We start from the raw sequence: 19137 nt of genomic DNA, 5'->3' as shown, positions 1-19137 counted from the left end.
GAGTGTAGCAGCATAGACAGCTGATCAGATTTTCTCAATCTTAATGACAAAGAAGCTCCATGAGCTCCTCACACTGGTGGTTGGAGGTGAGGACGGTGGAGACGGGAGAGGGAGAGCCCTTCAAAAAGAATTAACTTCTGTTAGATGTATTGAAAAAGATTCAACACACTGTAGTTAACACAAAAATGATTTATTTAACTTTGATCCAGGACATTAACACTGATAACTGGGCTGGAGTTTATTAACATCAGCAGAAACAGACCTCAATGAACATGGTTCAGATATGAATGTGATTAACAGCAAAATTCAATCACCAGTTACTCATGAACTTGCTGGTGTCTCAGCAGAGTGGCTGACTGAGGGAATCCCTTCCCACACACAGAACAGGAGAATGGTCTCTCCCCAGTGTGAACTTGCTGGTGTGTCAGCAGGTGAGATGAATTAATGAATCCCTTCCCACACACTGAGCAGGTGAACGGTCTCTCCCCGGTATGAATTTGCTGATGTCTCAGCAGGGTGGCTGACTGAGTGAACCCCTTCCCACATTCGGAACAGGTGAAAGGTCTCTCCCCAGTGTGACCTCGCTGGTGTGTCAGCAGGTGCGATGACTGAGTGAATCCCTTCCCACACTCGGAGCAGGTGAACGGTCTCTCCCCAGTGTGAACTCGCTGATGTGTCAGCAGATGGGATGAATTAATGAATCCCTTCCCACAATCAGAGCAGGTGAATGGTCTCTCCCCAGTGTGAACCCGCTGGTGTAGAGTCAGATGACATGATTGTCTAAACCCAGTCCCGCAGTGAGAGCACCTGAACGGTCTCTCGTCTGTGTGAATACGTTGATGTCGCATCAGTTCCCCGTAACTTTTAAAGCACTTCCCGCAGTCTGGACATTTAAAAGGTCTCTCGTCAATGTGAACTCGCTGGTGTTTCAACAGGATGGTTGAGCGAGTGAATCCCTTCCCACACTTGGAACAGGTGAATGGCCTCTCCTGAGTGTGAACCCTCTGGTGTGTCAGCAGGGTAGATGACTGAGTGAATCCCTTCCTACATTCTGGGCAGGTGAATGGTCTCTCCCCAGTGTGACTGCGTCGATGAGTTTCCAGCTCAGACGGGTAATTGAATCCCTTCCCACAGTCCCCACATTTCCACAGGTTCACCCCAGTGCGACTGCACTTGTGTCTCGACAGGCCAGATGATTGGCTGAAGCCTCGACCACACACAGAGCAAGTGTACGGTTTCTCCCTGCTGTGAACGGTGCTTTTTCCTTCCATGTTCAAAGTCTGATGATCGTCAGGTTAGAAGAAAATTGGTGACTCTGTCAGCTCTTGATTTGACGATTGCTTTGAGCTTCCTTCCTGCAAATCCTCCCATTCCAATACCCTGTAAAAAAAACTTAAAATAGGAAAAAGTGACCATGAAAGCTGCTGGATTGTCATAAAAATCCAACTGGTTCATGACTGTCCTTCAGGGAATGGAGTCTGCCACTCAATCTGGGCATAGAAAGACTCTGGCATCAATGAGAGCAGATAGAGAGAGAGCTAAGAGTGGCAAGGGGTGAAGGAGAAAGATTTCATATTTCTACAGTGCAGCCAGAGCATTGACAGAATCTCCCAAACCCTCAACGTCCACCACTTTGAAGGACCAAGGTAGCAGGTGTATGTGAAGATGAATGTCCTTCACAGAAGGGAACCTGCCACCCATAGAACCAGAGAAAAGTTTCAGCAGAAACAGGCCATTCAGCCCATTGTGTCAGCAACAGCCAAAAAGGAGGGAAAAAGAAGCCAGCCGTACATTTTTAATCCCACTTTCCCGTACCTGGTCCATAGTCTTGCAGGTTGCAACACTTCAGGTGCAGAACCAGGTGCCTATTAAATTAGTTGAGCGTTTCCAGCAAATTCCAGACGCCCACCACCCTCTGGGCGAAAAAGTTTTTCCTCACGTCCCCTCTAATCCTTCTACCAATTACCGTAAATTGGTAATTGACCCATCCACAAGGGGAAACAGGTCTTTCCTGTCTACCCTATCTAGGCCCCTCATAATTTTGTACACCTGAATTAGGTCATCCCTCAGCCTCCTCTGTTCTAAGGAAAACGACCCTGTCTATCCAATCGTTCATTATTGCTGCAATTTTCAAGCCCTGGCAACATTCTTGTAAATCTGCTCTGTACTCTCTCCAGAGCAATTATGTTCTTCCTGTAATGTGGTGACCAGAACTGGACACAAAATTCCAGCTGTGGCCTAAACAGCATCTTATACAGTTCCATCATTACATCCCTGCTCAATAACTCACCCAGTAAAGGAAAGCATTCCATATTTTCTCTTGACCATATTGTTCACCTGTCCTGCCACCTCCAGGGACCTGTGCACATGCACTGCAAGGTCTCTCACTTCCTCAACCCCTCTCAATATCCTCCCGTTTATTGATTATTCCCTTGCTTTGTTTTCCCCGCCAAAATGCATTACCTCACACTTTTCCAGATTGAATTCCATTTGCCAATTTTCCGCCCACTCAACCAAACCATTCAAGAGTCGACAGCTATCCTCTTCACTATCAACTACACGGCCAATTTCCCAATCATGCCTCCCACATTTAAGTCCAAATCATTAATATACACAACAAACAGCAAGGGTCCCAACACAGAGCCTGGGGAACATCACTGGAAATTGTTTTCTATTTGCAAAAATATCCATCAACCATTACTCTTTATTTCCTGTCGATGAGCCAAATTTGAATCCAATATGTCAGCTTCCCATGGGATCTCACTTTTTTGACCAGTCTGCCATGGGGACCTTATCAAATGCTTTACAAAAATTAATGTAGACAACATCCACTGCACTACCCTCATCAATCCTCATTGTTACTTCCTCAAAAAATTTGATTAAGTTAGTAAGACACGATTTTCCTCTAAAAGGACCAAGTTGACTATCCCTGGTGACAGTTTGCCCTGTCTCTCAAAATTGTTTCCGATAATTTGTCCACCACCGAAGTCAGACTGACCAACCGATAATTTTCTGGCCTAGCCCTCGCACCTTTTTAAAATATTGGTACAATGCTTGCAGACCTCCAATCCTCTGGGACCCCACCTGAATCTAGTGAGGATTGCAAAATGATCCTCAGAGCACCCGCTATTTCCTCCCTGGCTTCCTTCAACAGCCTGGAATACAATCCATCTGGCCCAGGTGATTTATCCACCTTCAAGGATGCCAGTCCCTCCAGTACATCCTCTCTCATTATACTTATTGGATCTAATATATCACAGTCCTCCTCTTTAACTAGAATGTCTGCATCATCCTTCCCCTTAGTGAAGACAGAGACAAAGTACCCTGCCCACATCTTCTACACCAACCCTCAAGTTATCATGTACATCTCTGATAGGCCATACGTTTTCCTCAGTTATTCTCTTGCTCTTAATGTACTGGTTTTTCTTTGATTTTTTTTCGTATCCTCTCTTTGTCTTCTTAATTTCAATTTTCAAGGTAGGGAAGTCCATAACGATTACTGCCCTATTGTTTTTTCACTCAGAAATTTGCCTAAGTATTTGCTCTTCTCACTCCCTCCCACTATTTGGGCATCTATAGTGCACTCCTAGCAGTGTGGCTACCCCTTTTTTATTTCTCAGCTCATCCCATATGGCCTTATTTGATGCATAATTTAGCATACCATCCCTCTTCACAGAGGGAATTGATTTTTCATCCAATAATGCTCCATCCCCACCTTTTTTATCCCCCCTCCCTATCCTGCCTGAAATCTCTATATGTAGAGATGTTGAGCTGCCATTTTTGCCGCTCCTTATGCCAAGTTTCCGTTATAGGGATGATATCATGCTGCCATATGTCTATCTGTGCCCTCAGCTCATCGGCTTTATTTACTATGCTCCTTGCATTTACATATATACCTTTTCACTCTGCCACAAAATGGACAATTTGCTCCCATTCTGTCCTTGGGGGACAGAGATGGCGACCGCGCATGCACCTTGCTGCACATTGCCCCCAATAAAGATGGCGGCCGTTAACCCGGACTGGAACTGGGAGATAGCTCCGGCCTCGTTGGGCGTAAACAGAGGGACGATCCCCCGGGGACCGCGAAGTTCTTTTTCAGGGTTTACGGTTTACACAATATGTTTACGAAGCTCCTCCGCCCACCCGCCAGATCTATTGCTCCCTCCGCACCCATTTACTCCCTCACCGGTTGAGCATTCGAAAAAAAAAGCAACCCTCCAACGCCATTACTCACACTGCGCATGCTTCACTCCCAACCAGGCCCCGCCCCCGCTCACCCCGATTGGTTGGAGGACCAGCCGCTCACGCAATGTCCTCCAGTCCCACCTCCTCTTTCTATTGGCCAGAAGCAGCCATCAATCAGCCCGGCATTGTCAGGTGAGAGGTCGGTGTCGGAGGGCGGGGTTTCCAAATACCGAGTGCGGCCCCAGAGCCGAATCTGAACCAATGAACATTCTCCACTCCCACTATCCGCCTCTTCCGGCACAAACCTCAGGCAAAGAGAGCAGGGACGCCGAGCATGCGCCATCCACCCAGATAACCCGCGGCAGATAGAGAGGTTTCTGAGGCGCGCGGGATTGTGGGTAATCCGGCCGCCATTAGAGACACACTCCCAGTTAATCTTTGTCTGAATCTGGATCATGTTCCCACAGAGGTTAGAAATTTTCAAAAACAAAGCTCCAACTCCTACCATTCGCAGCTTCTGATAATCTTGAATTGTGGGATAATCTTGAGGAGGGATATAATTCAATTTGAAGCAATTCAGAGAAGGTTCACTCAGTTGAACTCTGGAATGCCGCTGTTCTCTGTGAAGAAAGGTTGAGCCTATAATCATGCAGTTTAGAAGAATAAAAGGTGATCTTATTGAACGATGTAAGATCCCTGATGGTATTTGACAGTAGATGCTGAGAAGGTATCACCTCTCGTGGGAATGTAGAACAAGGGAGCACAGTTAAGGGGCCGTGCATTTACAGTGGGGATAAGGAGAATTTTTTTTCATTTAGATGGTTGTTAATCTTTGGAATTCTCTTCCTAGGGAGCAGTGGAGTCTTTGAAGATATTCAAAACTGAGCTACATAGGTTATTGATCCACAAGGGAGTTATAGATTATGGGGACAGGCAGGGAAATGAAGTTAAGACCACAATCACACCTTCCATATTATTGAATGTTGAAATAGGCTCATTGGGCCGAATAACCTAATCCTGTTCTAATTGCTAATGATCTTATGATTCATAACCAATCTTTATTGATAAACCTGTAGCAGAATGATACTTTGTTCTGATATACTTTGGATTTTAATTGGAATGATCAGATGTTTTTGCCACAATGTGCTTCGGTTGTGGACTGCAACATTTTCACTCTTCTCTGGTGATCATATCCAAAGGGCTGGAGTAGATAGATGCACTTGGTCTGCAAACTATGATCCCTGTGAGGGTGATCATGAAATTTTCTGTCCAAGTTCAGTGACATTTGATCACCTAGCGAGTGAGTGAGTCTGTGAAAATGGAACCCAAATAATCACAGCTACTGCAGGTAATTTGTTGGCTACAATGAGATCGATAAGAAAGGAATCAGGAGCATGCAGTCCCACCCAGCTGGACATGCATTGCGGGAGGATTGTTTGGTATGGTGTCAAAGACTGCAGACAGTGAGGGAGAGTTTACCTTTGTCACATTCACATAGGATATAATTTGTGACTTTGATAAGTGCTGTTTCAATACTGTGGCAGGGGCAGAAATCCCTTTGGAGGGATTCAAACATGAAATTCTAGGGAAGAAAACATGGATTTGGAAGGTAATCAAGACTTTGGAGAGGAAATGGAGGTTAGTGATGGGGTTGGGATTTGTAAGGACATTGGGGTCTAGGAATGGACTAGTGGAAGGGAGGGAAATAGCAGTGGCAGCTGATTGGATTGTCTCAATCTTAGTGACAAAGAAGATCCACGAGCTCCTTGTACTTGTTGCAGATGAGGATGGAGGAGACAGGGGAGAGGTAGAAAACTTCAAAAGAAACTGACTTGATGGAGATATTAAAAACCCAATGCATTGCGTGTTTAACACAGAGCTGATTTATTTGACTTTTTCCCACAATATTAACATTTATGAATGGGTGGGAATTTGTTATCAACAGAAACAGCCTGGATGTGATTAACAGCAAACTCCAATGACTGTAGTTACTTGTGAACTCGCTGGTGTCTCAGCAGGGCAGATGACTGAGTAAAACCCTTCCCACACACAGAGCAGGTGTATGGCCTCTCCCCAGTGTGAACTCGCCGGTGTGTCAGCAGGTGGGGTGAAGTAATGAAACCCTTTCCGCACTCAGAGCAGGTGAACGGCCTCTCCCCAGTGTGAATTCGCTGGTGTGTCAGCAAGTGAGATGAATTGATGAATCCCTTCCCACACTCGGAGCAGGTGAACGGCCTCTCCCCAGTATGGACTCGCTGGTGTGTTCGCAGTTGGGATGAATTAATGAATCCCTTCCCGCACACAAAGCAGGTGAATGGTCTCTCCCCGGTGTGAACCCGCTGGTGTACAATGAGATGAGATGATTGCCTGAACCCAGTCCCACAGTGAGAGCACCTGAATGGTCTCTCGTCAGTGTGAACACGTTGATGGCGCATCAGTTCCCCGGAACTTTTATAGCACTTCCCGCAGTCTGGGCATTTAAAAGGTCTCTCCTCCATGTGAACCCGCTGGTGCGACAGCAGCTCGGATGATTGAGTGAATCCTTTCCCACACTCGGAGCAGGTGAATGGCCGCTCCCCAGTGTGAATGCGCTGGTGTGTCAGCAGGTGGGATGATCGAGTGAATCCCTTCCCACACTCGGAACAGGTGAATGGTCTCTCCCCAGTGTGACTGCGCTGATGGACAGTGAGTTGCGATGATTGCTTGAACCCAGTCCCACAGTGAGAGCACCTGAACGGTCTCTCGTCAGTGTGAACACGTTGATGGCACATTAGGTTCTCGGAACTTTTATAGCACTTTCCACAATCTGGGCATTTAAAAGGTCTCTCCCTGGTGTGAATTAGCTGGTGCTTCAGCAGGGTGGATGACTGAGTGAATCCCTTCCCGCATTTGGAGCAGATGAATGGCCTCTCCCCTGTGTGATTGCGCTGATGAGTTTCCAGCTCAGATGGGTAATTAAATCTCTTCCCACAGTCCCCACATTTCCACGGTTTCTCCCCAGTGTGACTGAGTTTATGCTCTGACAGGTCAGATGACTGGCTGAAGCCTCGTCCACACACAGAACACGTGTGCAGTTTCTCCCCACTGTGAACGGTGCTTTTTCCTTCCATGTTCAAAATCCGATGATATTCAGGTTACGATAAACTGGGCAACTCCGTCAGAACCTGATGTGATATTTGGTTTCAGTTTCCCGACTGCAAATCCTCCCCTTCTAAAACCCTGTGAAGTTGATTTATTACAGAAAAAAGGAAGTGAGAGAGAACCCACAAAAACACAAAGGCAGGTTGTGAAATTGAGCTGAATGAATCTGGTAATTTGTGGGGCCGGCACTAGGAAGAAGTTACCATGAAAACTGCTGGATTGTCATAAAAACTCAACTGGTTCACTGATATCCTTCAGGGGAGGGAACCTGCCACCCAGTCTGGGCAAACACAAGACTCTATGGAAGGGGAGAGATTGAGAGACAGACAGAGTGAGTGTGAGAGAGAAAGTGAATGTGAGAGAAAGTGTGTGAGAGAGATTGAGAGAGAGAGAGAGTGTGAGAGAGAGTGTGAGGTAGAGAGAGAGAGACAGACAGACAGACACAGACACACAGACAGGAGACGCAAGAGGTGAAGGAGAAAGATTCTACATATCTTTAATACAGGTCATCCAAAACTCTGCTGCCTATGTGCTCACTCGCACCAAGTCTTGTTCACCCATCACCCCTGTGCTCACTATCCTACAAAGGCTTCCTTTTCAGAAGTACCAAAATTTTGAAACTACCATCCTTGATTTCCACCATGTTTCTCCTCACACCTATCTCTGTGATCTCCTCCAACCACACACCCCTCCAAGATCCCTACACTCATCTAATTCTGGCCTCTTCAGCATTCCTGATTTTAATCACAAGCTGAGGAATTTCCTCCCTGTCCCCGTCCCCGCCCCCCCTCCCCCTCCCCCCCCGCACCAGTACAAACAGGAAAGTGGAGTTAAGGCCACAATCTGATGAGCCATGGATCTTATAGAATGGTGAAGCAGGCTCGCTGGGTCAAATGACCTCCTCCTGCTCCAATTTCTCATGATTGATAATCAATCTTTATTGATCATCCTACAGCAGACCACACAACCTGCTTTTCGCTCTGTGCCCACCCAAGACTGTCCAGAAATTTGAAAACGGTGCCTGAACACCCCAATGTCCAGGTCATTTGTATATATTAGGAAGAGCAGGAGTCCTGACTCCTGGGGAACTCCAGTATAAACTTTCTTCCAGTCTGAGAAACATCCAATAACCATTACTCTCTTAATATAAAAGCAAAAAACTGCAGATGCTGGAAATCCAAAACAAAAACAAAAATACCTGGAAAAACTCAGCAGGTCTGGCAGCATCTGCGGAGAAGAGCACAGTTAACGTTTCGAGTCTGCATGACCCTTCAACAGAACTAAGTACAAATAGAAGAGAGGTGAAATATAAGCTAGTTTAAGGGGGGGTGGGACAAGTAGAGCTGGATATAGGGCCAGTGATAGGTGGAGATAACCAAAAGATGTCACAGACAAAAGGACAAAGAGGTGTTGAAGGTGATATTATCTAAACGAATGTGCTAATTAAGGGTAGAAAGCAGGACCAGCAAGGTACAGATAGCCCTAATGGGGGTGAGGTGGGGTGAAGGAATTAAAAAAGGCTAAAAGTTTTATCTCTACCTTTTAGCTTTTTTTGATCCCTCTCCCCCCACCCCACCCCCACTAGGGCTATCTGTACCTTGCTTGTCCTGCTTTCTACACTTAATTAGCATATTCCTTCGATAATATCACCACCTTCAACACCTCTTTGTCCTTTTGTCTGTGACATCTTTTGGTTATTTCCACCTATCACTGGCCCTTTATCCAGCTCTACTTGTCCCACCCTCTCCTTAAACCAGCTTATATTTCATCTCTCTTCTATTTTTACTTAGTTCTGCTGAAGGGTCATTCGGACTGGAAACGTTAACTGCAAACAGACTTGTGAGCAAAGTTATAGCTCATGGAAAAAAAGGACATTAGCAACATAGATATGAAATTGGTTGAATGACAGGAAACAGTGAGTAATGGTTAAAACAAAAACAAAAATACCTGGAAAAACCTAAACCTCTCCGCAGATGCTGCCAGACCTGCTGAGTTTTTCCAGGTATTTTTGTTTTTGTTTTAACCATTACTCACTGTTTCCTGTCATTCAACCAATTTCATATCCATGTTGCTAATGTCCCTTTTTTCCATGAGCTATAACTTTGCTCACAAGTCTGTTGTGTGGCACTTTATCTAATGCCATTTGGAAAACTGGGTACACCACATTAAAACATTACCCTCATCAACCCTCTCTGTTATCTATTCAAAACCCTTAACGAATCCATGCTGGCTTTCTCTGTTATGAATGATGCAGTTGTTAAAGCGGAGTTATTTAAAATCTTAGAGGGAAACTTTAAACAACTGTCATTACTTATAATTTAAATGTTATGTTTGAGATGCGACTCTAAATTGAGGAATCAGACCACAAGTTCTTGAAGTTTTACATTAAACTAAGTGAAACATTTTATCAATTTACACAGGTTAAAAATATATATATATACACATGGCTACAAATGACTACTGTCACCACTTTTAACAAATTCCCAAACTAATCTCCATTAAGGCAACAGCAAACCATAGACTTAACTAAACACCAGGCAAAGCATTTTCATCTTACGAATTCAAAATGAGGCTCTTTTCACTTTTGTTCCCTTGGAGCCAGTTGGCGGCTTGCAGCTGCCTTTTGATATCACATTGCCTCTTCTCTACACACACAAAACTGCTGGAGTTATATCTGCCGCCACCCATTGAATGTAAATTCTCACTGTATCACTCACCTCTTAACAATAAAACCCATTTCATAGTACCAATTTTATTAGTAATATAAACATATGGCCTGGTAGCTGCTACAAAGGCGTCTGTTTTCATCCCACTTCTTGAATACTCTATTCAAAAAATGTAAATACACTCTACCTCTCTGTTTACATCTCAAAACTAGTACATATCAAAGCTGGCTTTAATCCAATTAAGACACACCCATAGACTAAATCTCTATTTTAAAAGAAAAATATTTTCCAATATATTACATACATTAATAGCTTCATGACATCTGTAACTCACCCACATGTGTTAAAATTTTGTCCCAAATTATTGTTTCTCGAAGCTTCCTCACCACTGAGGTAATCTTGACTGGTCTGTAGTTGCTGGACTTATCTTTACACACTTTTTTGAACAGTGGTGTAACATTTGCAATTCTCCAGACCTCTGTCACCACCCCTGAATTTCAGGATGATTGGAAAATTATGGCCAGTGCCTTCACAATTTCCACTCTCACTTCCCTCAGCATCCTTGGATGCATCTCATCCGGTCTTGGTGCCGGATCAACTTTATCAGACAGCCAATCCAATACCTCCTCCTTATCAATTTTAAACCCAAGTGTCTGATCTACCTCCTCTTTCAACTTGACCTGTGCAGTATAATATTCATTGGTAAAGACAGATGCAAAATATTCATTTAATACCTCCTCCATGTCCCCTGTTCCAATGTGTAAATCACCCTTTTGATTTCTAATTGGCTCCTCCTTTTACCATCCTGTTAATATTTATAAGCCTATAGATGACGTTTTGATTTCCTTCTATGTCAGCTGCCAGTCTCTTCTCATGCTCCCTCTTTGCTTCCCTTGTTTGTTTTTTTCAATTCCCATCTGAACCTTCTACCTTCAGCTTGGTTCTTGGTTGTATTCCACAAACAAGGAGCAGGAAGCCATTTCAGCCCCCTCGAGCCTGCTCTGCCATTTAATAAGATCATGGCTGATCTGATAGTAACCTCAAATCTGCATCCAGCGTCCTCCTGATAACTTATCACCCCCTTACTTATGAAGAATCTATCCAGCTCTGCCTTAAAAATATTCAAAGACTCTGCTTCCAACACCTTTTCAGAAAGAGAGTTCCAAAGGCTAACGACCCTTTTAAATGGGTGACTCCTTATTTTTAAACAGTGACCCCTAGTTCTAGATTCTCTCACAAGTGGAAACATCCTCTCCACATCCACCCTGTCGAGACCCCTCAGGATCTTATGTGTTTCAGTCACGTCTCCTCTTACTCTTATACAAGCCCAGCCTGTCCAACCTTTCCTCACAAACAACCCACCCATTCCAGGTATTAGTTTGGTAAACCTTCTGTGAACTGCTTCAAGTGAATTTACATCCTTCCTTAAATAAGGTGACCAATACTGTGCACAGTACTCCACATGTGGTCTCACCAGTGCTCTGTATAACTAAAGCATAACCTCCCTACTTTTGTATTCAATTCCTCTCACAATCAATCATAACATTCTATTAGTTTTCCTTATTACTTGCTGTGCCTGACATCTGTCATAAGCGGATGTTTTCATTGTTATCTTAATCTCCATCTCTTTTATCATCCAAGTGAGCTCTGGATTTGTTTGCCTTACCCTTTTCCCCTCCATGGGAACATATCTTTACAGTGTCTCAACTATTTCTTCTTTAAAGACAGCCCATTGTTCAGTTAGTTTCTCCTGCCAACTTTTGATTCCAATTTACCTGGATCAGATCCGTTCTGACACCACTGAAGTTGGCTTTCCCCAGTTAATGATTTTACTCTCACCTTAAATCTTTGCTCACAGATAGAACAGACAAACTGTGTACCTTCTAAATCCAAAGTTTGCTGACATTGAGGTCCTGATGAATCAGGTGACTCTGTCAGATTTTGATGTGATGTTTCGTTTGAGTTTTCCGTCTGTCATTCTCCACTTCTACTGTCCTGTAAAAGAAGTTTCCAAAATCTATCACTGTCAGGGAAGCATAGAAATTGAGGAGACAAACATTTCTCTTGGTTTGAGTTTGCTGAGTGTAAATCCTCCCCTTTCCAAAATCCATCCCAGTCAATCCAGGTTAGAAAGTCACATTGTCTTCACGCATGCGCCCTACTGTACTTTGTCCCCGGGCAAAATGGCGTTCGCGCATGCGCCCTACCACATCTTGCCCCCTACAAAGATGGCGGCCGATATCTCGGGCCTGTCTCCGAGGGAAGTCGCGGCCACAGCAGCCGCCGTCCCGTCCAGTGCAACCGCGGGACTGGTAGCTTCATTTCGCGGTTTCAGACCTCCACCAGGTGTTTACGAAGCCTCCCAGTTTACTCCGCCGCCTCTATTTCTCCTCACTCACCGGCTCCATTTACTCGCTTGTGTTCGTCATTTCTCAGCCGCTTCGAACAGCTCCAGGTACAGACCATACTGCGCATGCTTCAGTTGGAAGACCGCAATGCGCATGTTCCAGTCACTGGGCAGATAGCGCATGCGCTTGGAGCTCCTGCGGTGACGATAGGGCATATTGTCTCCCCCATTGTTTCCTGGGTAACTTCGCCGCCATCGAAAATCAATTTTGTTGTATAGAAGATGATGTTTTGTAATCTAATTACGATTGGAGTCACAGGCCAACATACACAATTCTTACTTCAATCAAATGTCAATGAAAATGCACCAGCCCTCCAACATTGTTCTGTCCTGGGTGTAATGAGCAACAGAACAAACCTCTATAGTTTTTATTCATTCACGGGATGTGAGTGTCACTGGCTAGGCCTATCCCTAATTGCCTTGAGCAGGTAGTGGTGAACTGCCTTCTTGAACCACTGCTGTCCATGTGGTGTACATGCACACTGCTGTAAGGGAGGATGTTAGATGTGAACTCACGGGAGTCTCAGCGGGAGTGTGAACAAATCTTTTTCCTCCCAAACACAGAATGTTTGAACCCCATCTTGTCAGTAAGAATGTTGCAATTATGGATCAAATCCTTCAAACTTAAAGCTGGAGTATTAACAGGTGGCAATGTGAATAATGCCTTTGAACACATGAAGTATCTAAAAGGTCTTCCTCAGACATGACTATGCTGTTGTGTCAGCAAACAGGACAATTGAGTGAATCCACTTCCACATTCAGCTGGAGAACGACCTTTTCACAGTGTGATTGTACCCATGAATATCCAGCTCATGCTGGGGTCTCAAGCCCTTCTGATAATGAGTTCTACATTCTCAACCGTCTACAGTTAGAGAAAATCAGGTGCTGTAAATATGAAAACGTAACAGAAAATGCTTGAATTTTCAACAGATCTGGTGGCACCTGAGCAGAGCTAAACATAGTTTACATTTGAGGGCTGTGACTTTCATCAGAATGGCGCTGCATCAGTGCACAGACCTGAAAACTTAACTCTGTTTCTCAATCCAAAGATACTCCTAGATGTGCTGAGTGTTTCCAGCACTTCTTGCTTTATTTCTGGTTAAAGTTGTTCCCGATTTGTACATCAGATGTTTACTATTGACATGTAAACATAAAGCACATACGAATTAGGAACAGGAATGGGCCATTCTGCCCCTTGAGCCTGCTCAATCATTCAACAAGATCATGCTGATGTGATTGTAACCTCAACTCCACCCAGCTACCCTTGATAAACTTTCACCAACTTAATTATCAAGAATCTGTTGGCCACTGCCTTAACAATATTAAAAGATTTTGCTTCCACCACTTTTTAAGAAAGAGAGTTCCAAAGACTCATGACCCTCTGAGAAAAAAATAAATCTCCTCATCTCTGTTTTGCTTCTCATCCATCCACAAGTGGTAACATCTGCCACTTATCTACCCTGTCAAACCCTTACATTGTCTTATGTCATCCCTCACTCTTATTTTCCAGATGAAACCTTTTCAACCAATTCAATTTTTATTGATTGATATAGCTTTCCAGTTCTGTCATAATTCCAGTCAATCTTATTGGCAAATTCGCCAGTGCTTCTTGATCCATCTCATTACATGGAGACAGAGCTGATCTGAGTATCAACATCACTATTACCCCAAATTCCTGTATGTGGGAAGGATCAGTACGTCAGTGGGAGAATGGACTGTGGTTTTGAGCTGTTATTCACCATCCTCTATTTCAGCCATTCTCCCATTAGCTGAAAATAAGATGGGATGAAATGACCAGGTCAAATGAGCCTGCCTGTAACATTATGAATCATCCACAAAGTTGTCTTCCATCCTGGCAATGCAACAGAGGACGGTTTTCATTCTAAATCCTCTAATTATACTACTAAGAATATCTGTCAGAGAATGACTAGATTTCATGGAGAGTTGAGTTGAAACGATTGCCAAGCAGCGAGGAGATGAATATGGAATGCCTGTGCACATTGCTTGTGCATTTTCCAGTTTTTTTTATTCATTTACGGGATGTAGGTGTCACTAACTAGGCAAGCATTTATTGCCCATCCCTAATTGCTCCTTGTGAAGGCGGTGATGAGCTGCCTTCTTGAACTACTGCAGTCGCTGTGGTGTAGGTACACCCACAGTGCTGTTCGGGAGGAGCTTCCAGGATTTTGACCCAGTGACAGTGAAGGAACATCAATATATTTCAAAGTTAGGATGGTGAGTGACTGGAAGGGGTGGTGTTCCCATGTACTTGCTGCCCTTGTCCTTCATGTGGTAACAGTGAATCTGGAAGGTGCTGTTTAAGGAGCCTTGGTGAGTTGCTGCAGTGTATTTTGTAGATGGTACATTCTGCTGCCACTATGCATTGTTGGTGGAGGGAATGAATGTTTGTGGGTGTGCTGCCAATCAAGTGGGTTGCTTTGTCCTGGATTGTGTCAAGCTTCTTGAGTGTTGTTCAAGCTGTACTCATCCAAGTAAGTGGAGAGTATTCCATCACTTCCCTGAACTTGTGCCTTGTAGATGGTGGACAGGCTTTGGGGAGTTAGGATGTGAGTTACTCGTTGCTAGATTCCTAGCCTATCACCTGCCCTTTAGCCACAGTATTTACATGGCTAGTCCAGTTTGGCCCCTGGTCAACAGTAACCCCCTGGATGTTGATAGTGGGGGATTCAGAGATGGTAATGCCATTGAATGTCAAGGAGCAATGGTTAGATTATTTCTTGTTGGAGATGGTCATTGCCTGGAACTTGTGTGACGTGAATGTTACTTTCCACTTGTCAGCCCAAGCCTGGATATTGTCCAGGTTTTGCTGCATTTGGACATGGACTGCTTTAGTATCTGAGGAGTCGTGGATGGTGCTGAACATCATGCAATCATCAGTGAACATCCCCACTTCTGACCTTATGATGGAAAGGAAGGTCATTGATGAAGCAACTGAAGATGATTGGGCCGAGGACGCTAGCCTGAGGAACTCCTGCAGTGATGTCCTGGAGCTGAGATGATTGACCCCCAACAACCACAACCATCTCCCTTTGTGCTAGGTATGACTCCAACCAGCAGAGAGTTTTCCCCTGATTCCCATTGACCCCACTTTTGCTCTGGCTGCTTGATGCCACATTCAGTCAAATATTGCCTTGATGTCAAGGGCACTCATTCTCATCTCACCCCTGGAGTTCAGATCTTTTAAACCAAGGTTGTAACGCGGTCAGAAGATGAGTGACCCATGCAGAACCCTAACTGAGCGTCAGTGAGCGGATTATTGCTAAGCAAGTGCCGCTTGATACCACTGCTGATGATCCCTTCCATCACTTTACTGATGACGGAGAGTAGACTGATGGGGCAGTAATTGGCCAGGTTGGAGCAATAGTTGCATTGACTCCATGGCTTTCCATCTTGAACATACTCAGGATGGAGAGTGATAGACTCAATGTATGGATATTTGGACACTAAGGGGATCAATGGATAAAGGGTTAGGGCGGGAAAGTGGAGTTGAGGTGGAAAATGATTCAATGGTGCAGCAGGTCTACCCATGCTCCTATTTCTTGTGTTCTTATGAACCTCACTGTGAATCATTTCCATGCAAGTCCAGAAGATGCAGCACCCACCATTTCACCTCCACCCCAAGTTCCAGGGCTCCAGACACACTCTCCAGGTATCACAGGTATACTTGTACTTATTTGCATTTTGTATTGTGTATTCACTGTTCATGATGTGGTGTCCTCTTTGATGACGAAACTAAATCCAGATTGGGTGACTGCTCTGTGGACCGTCAGCAGTCGGCAAGTGTGATCCAGAGTTTCTGATTATTTACCTGTTTATTTCTCCACCACACTCCAACTCTGATCTCTCATAGGAACATAGAACATAGGAGCAGGAGTAGGCCTTTCGGCCCTTCAAGCCTGCTCCGCCATTCATTATGATCATGGCTGATCATCCAACTCAATAGCCTACTCCTGCTTTCTCCCCATACCCTTTGATCCCTTTCGCCTCATGAGCTAAATCTAACTCCTTCTTGAAAACATACAATGTTTTGGCCTCAACTACTTTCTGTGGTAGCGAATTCCACAGGCTCACCACTCTCTGGGTGAAGAAATTTCTCCTCATCTCAGTCTTAAGTGCTCTACCCCATATCCTCAGACTGTGACCCCTGGTTCTGGACTCCCCCACCATTGGGAACATCTTTCCTGCATCTACCCTGTCTAGTCCTGTTAGAATTTTATAGGTTTCTATGAGATCCCCCCCATTCTTCTGATCTCCAGCGAATATAATGCTAACCGACTCAATCTCTCCTCATATATCAGTCCTGCCATCCCAGGAATCAGTCTGGTAAACCTTTGCTGCACTCGCTCTAGAGCAAGAATAAGGAGACCTCAGATAAGGAGACCAAAACTGCGTACAATATTCCAAGTAGTATAATTGCAACAAGACATCCCTGCTCCTGTACTTGAATCCTCTTGCTATGAATACCATTTGCCTTCTTTACTGCCTGCTGCACCTGCATACTTACCTTCAACGACTGGTGTGCAAGGACACCCAGGTCCCATTGCACATCCCCCTCTCTCAATTTATAGCCATTCAGATAATAATCTGCCTTCCTGCTTTTGCTACCAAAGTGGATAACTTCACATTTATCCACATTATATTGTATGTGCCATGGATTTGCCCACTCGCTCAGCTTGTCCAAATCACTCTGAAGCATCTCTGCATCCTCCTCACAGCTCACCCTCCCACCCATCTGCAAATTTGGAGATATTATATTTAGCTCCCTCATCTAAATCATTAATATATATTGTGAATAGCTGGGGTCCCAGCACTGATCCCTGCAGTACCCCACTAGTCACTGCCTGCCATTTTATTCCTACTCTTTGTTTCCTATCTACCAACCAGTTTTCTATCCATCTCAATACACTACCCCTAATCCCATGCGCTTTAATTTTACATGCTAATCTCTTATGAGGGACTTTGTCAAAAGCCTTCTGAAAGTCCAAATAAACCACATCCACTGGCTGCAAGGGGATCAGGACTGGGAGCTAAATATTCAAGGATATACATCCTATTGAAAAGATAGGCAGGTTGGCAGAGGGGGTGGGGTTGCTTTGTTAGTAAGAAATTAAATTAAATCAATAACAAGAAATGACATAGGGTCAGATGATGTAGAATCTGTGTGGGTAGAGTTTGGGAACCGCAAAGGTAAAAAAAAACATAATGGAAGTTATGTACAGGCCTCTGAACAATAGTCAGGATGTGGGACACAAGATACACCAGGAGATAGAAAAGGTGTGTAAGAAAGGCAAGGTTACAGTGATCATGGGGGATTTCAATATGTAGGTAGACTGGGAAAATCAGTTTGGTAGTGGATCCCAAGAAAAGGAATTTATGGAATGTCTATGAGATGGCTTTTTGGAGCAGCTTGTGGTGAGGCCCACTAGGGAAGAGGCAATTCTAGATTTAGTGATGTGTATTGAGGCAGCTTTGATAAGGGAGCTTAAGATAAAGGAACCCTTTGGAGGAAATGACCATAATATGATAGAATTTATCCTGCAATTTGAGAGGAGAAAGCTGGAATCAAATGTATCGGTATTACAGTTGAATAAAGGCAACTACAGAGGCATGAGGGAGGAGCTGGCCAGAATTGACTGGGAGATCAGCCTGGCAGGAAAGACAGTGGAACAGCAATGGCAGGAGTTTCTGGGAGTAATTTGGGAGACAGAGCAAAAATTCATCCCTAGGAAGAAGGAGCATACTAAAGGGAGGACGAGGCAACCATGGCTGACAAAGGAAGTCAGGGACAGCATAAAAGCTAAAGAAAAAGCATACAATGCGGCGAAGAGCAGTGGGAAACCAAGGGATTGGGAAGCCTACAAAGATCAACAGAGGACCACTAAAAAAGAAATAAGGAGGGAGAAGATTAAATATGAGGGTAAAATAGCCAGGAATATAAAAGAAGATTGCAAGAGTTTTTTTCAGATATATAAAGGGTAAGAGAGAGGCAAAAGTGGACATTGGGCCACTGGAAAATGACGCTGGAGAAGTAGTAGTGGAGAACAAAGAAATGGCGGAGGAACTGAATAGGTACTTTGCGTCAGTCTTCACGGTGGAAGACACGAGTAACATTCCCAAAGTTCAAGAGAGTTGGGGGGGGGGGGGGGCGCAGAGGTGAGTATGGTGGCCATTACCAAGGAGAAGGTGCTAGGAAAACTGAAAGGTCTGAAGGTGGATAAATCACCTGGACCAGATGGATTACACCCCAGAGTTCTGAAGGAGATAGCTGAAGAGATAGTGGTGTTAGTGGTGATCTTTCAGGAATCGCTTGAGTCAGGGAGGATCCTAGAGGACTGGAAAATCACTAATATAACCCCCTTGTTTAAGAAGGGAGTGAGGCAAAAGACGGGAAATTACAGGCCAATTAGCCTGACCTCGGTCATTGGTAAGATTTTAGAGTCCATTATTAAGGATGAGATTTCAGAATACTTGGAAGAGCATGGTAAAATAGGGCAAAGTCAACATGGTTTCATCAAGGGGAGGTCATGCCTGACAAATCTGTTAGAATTCTTTGAGGAGGTAATGAGTAGGTTAGACAAAAGAGACCCAATGGATGTTATCAACTTGAACTTCCAGAAGGCCTTTGACAAGGTGCTGCACAGGAGGCTGCTCAGAAAGATAAGACCCCATGGTGTTAGAGGCAAGGTACTAGCATGGATAGAAGATTGGATGTCTGGC

At 44.4% G+C, this 19137-nt stretch overlaps 1 protein-coding gene across 1 annotated transcript in view; it reads right to left on the bottom strand.

Moving 5' to 3' along the window:
- Positions 1–212: 212 nt before the first annotated feature.
- Positions 213–19137, bottom strand: part of LOC121270352 (zinc finger protein 585A-like) — a 35804-nt gene continuing 16879 nt past the window's right edge. The window contains exons 4-6 of the mRNA XM_041175643.1: positions 6178–7319; positions 4691–4805; positions 213–1280 (exon numbers count right to left, since the gene is read on the bottom strand). Coding sequence (XP_041031577.1) covers positions 318–1280; positions 4691–4805; positions 6178–7319 — 2220 coding nt within the window. The 3' untranslated portion in view covers positions 213–317. The remainder of the gene's footprint in view (positions 1281–4690; positions 4806–6177; positions 7320–19137) is intronic.

This window comes from Carcharodon carcharias, chromosome 27 (assembly GCF_017639515.1).
Source record: "Carcharodon carcharias isolate sCarCar2 chromosome 27, sCarCar2.pri, whole genome shotgun sequence".
Taxonomy (NCBI): Eukaryota; Metazoa; Chordata; class Chondrichthyes; order Lamniformes; family Lamnidae; genus Carcharodon; species Carcharodon carcharias.
The sequence above is the reverse complement of the archived record's forward strand: the minus strand, read 5'-3'. Positions and strand labels throughout refer to the sequence as shown.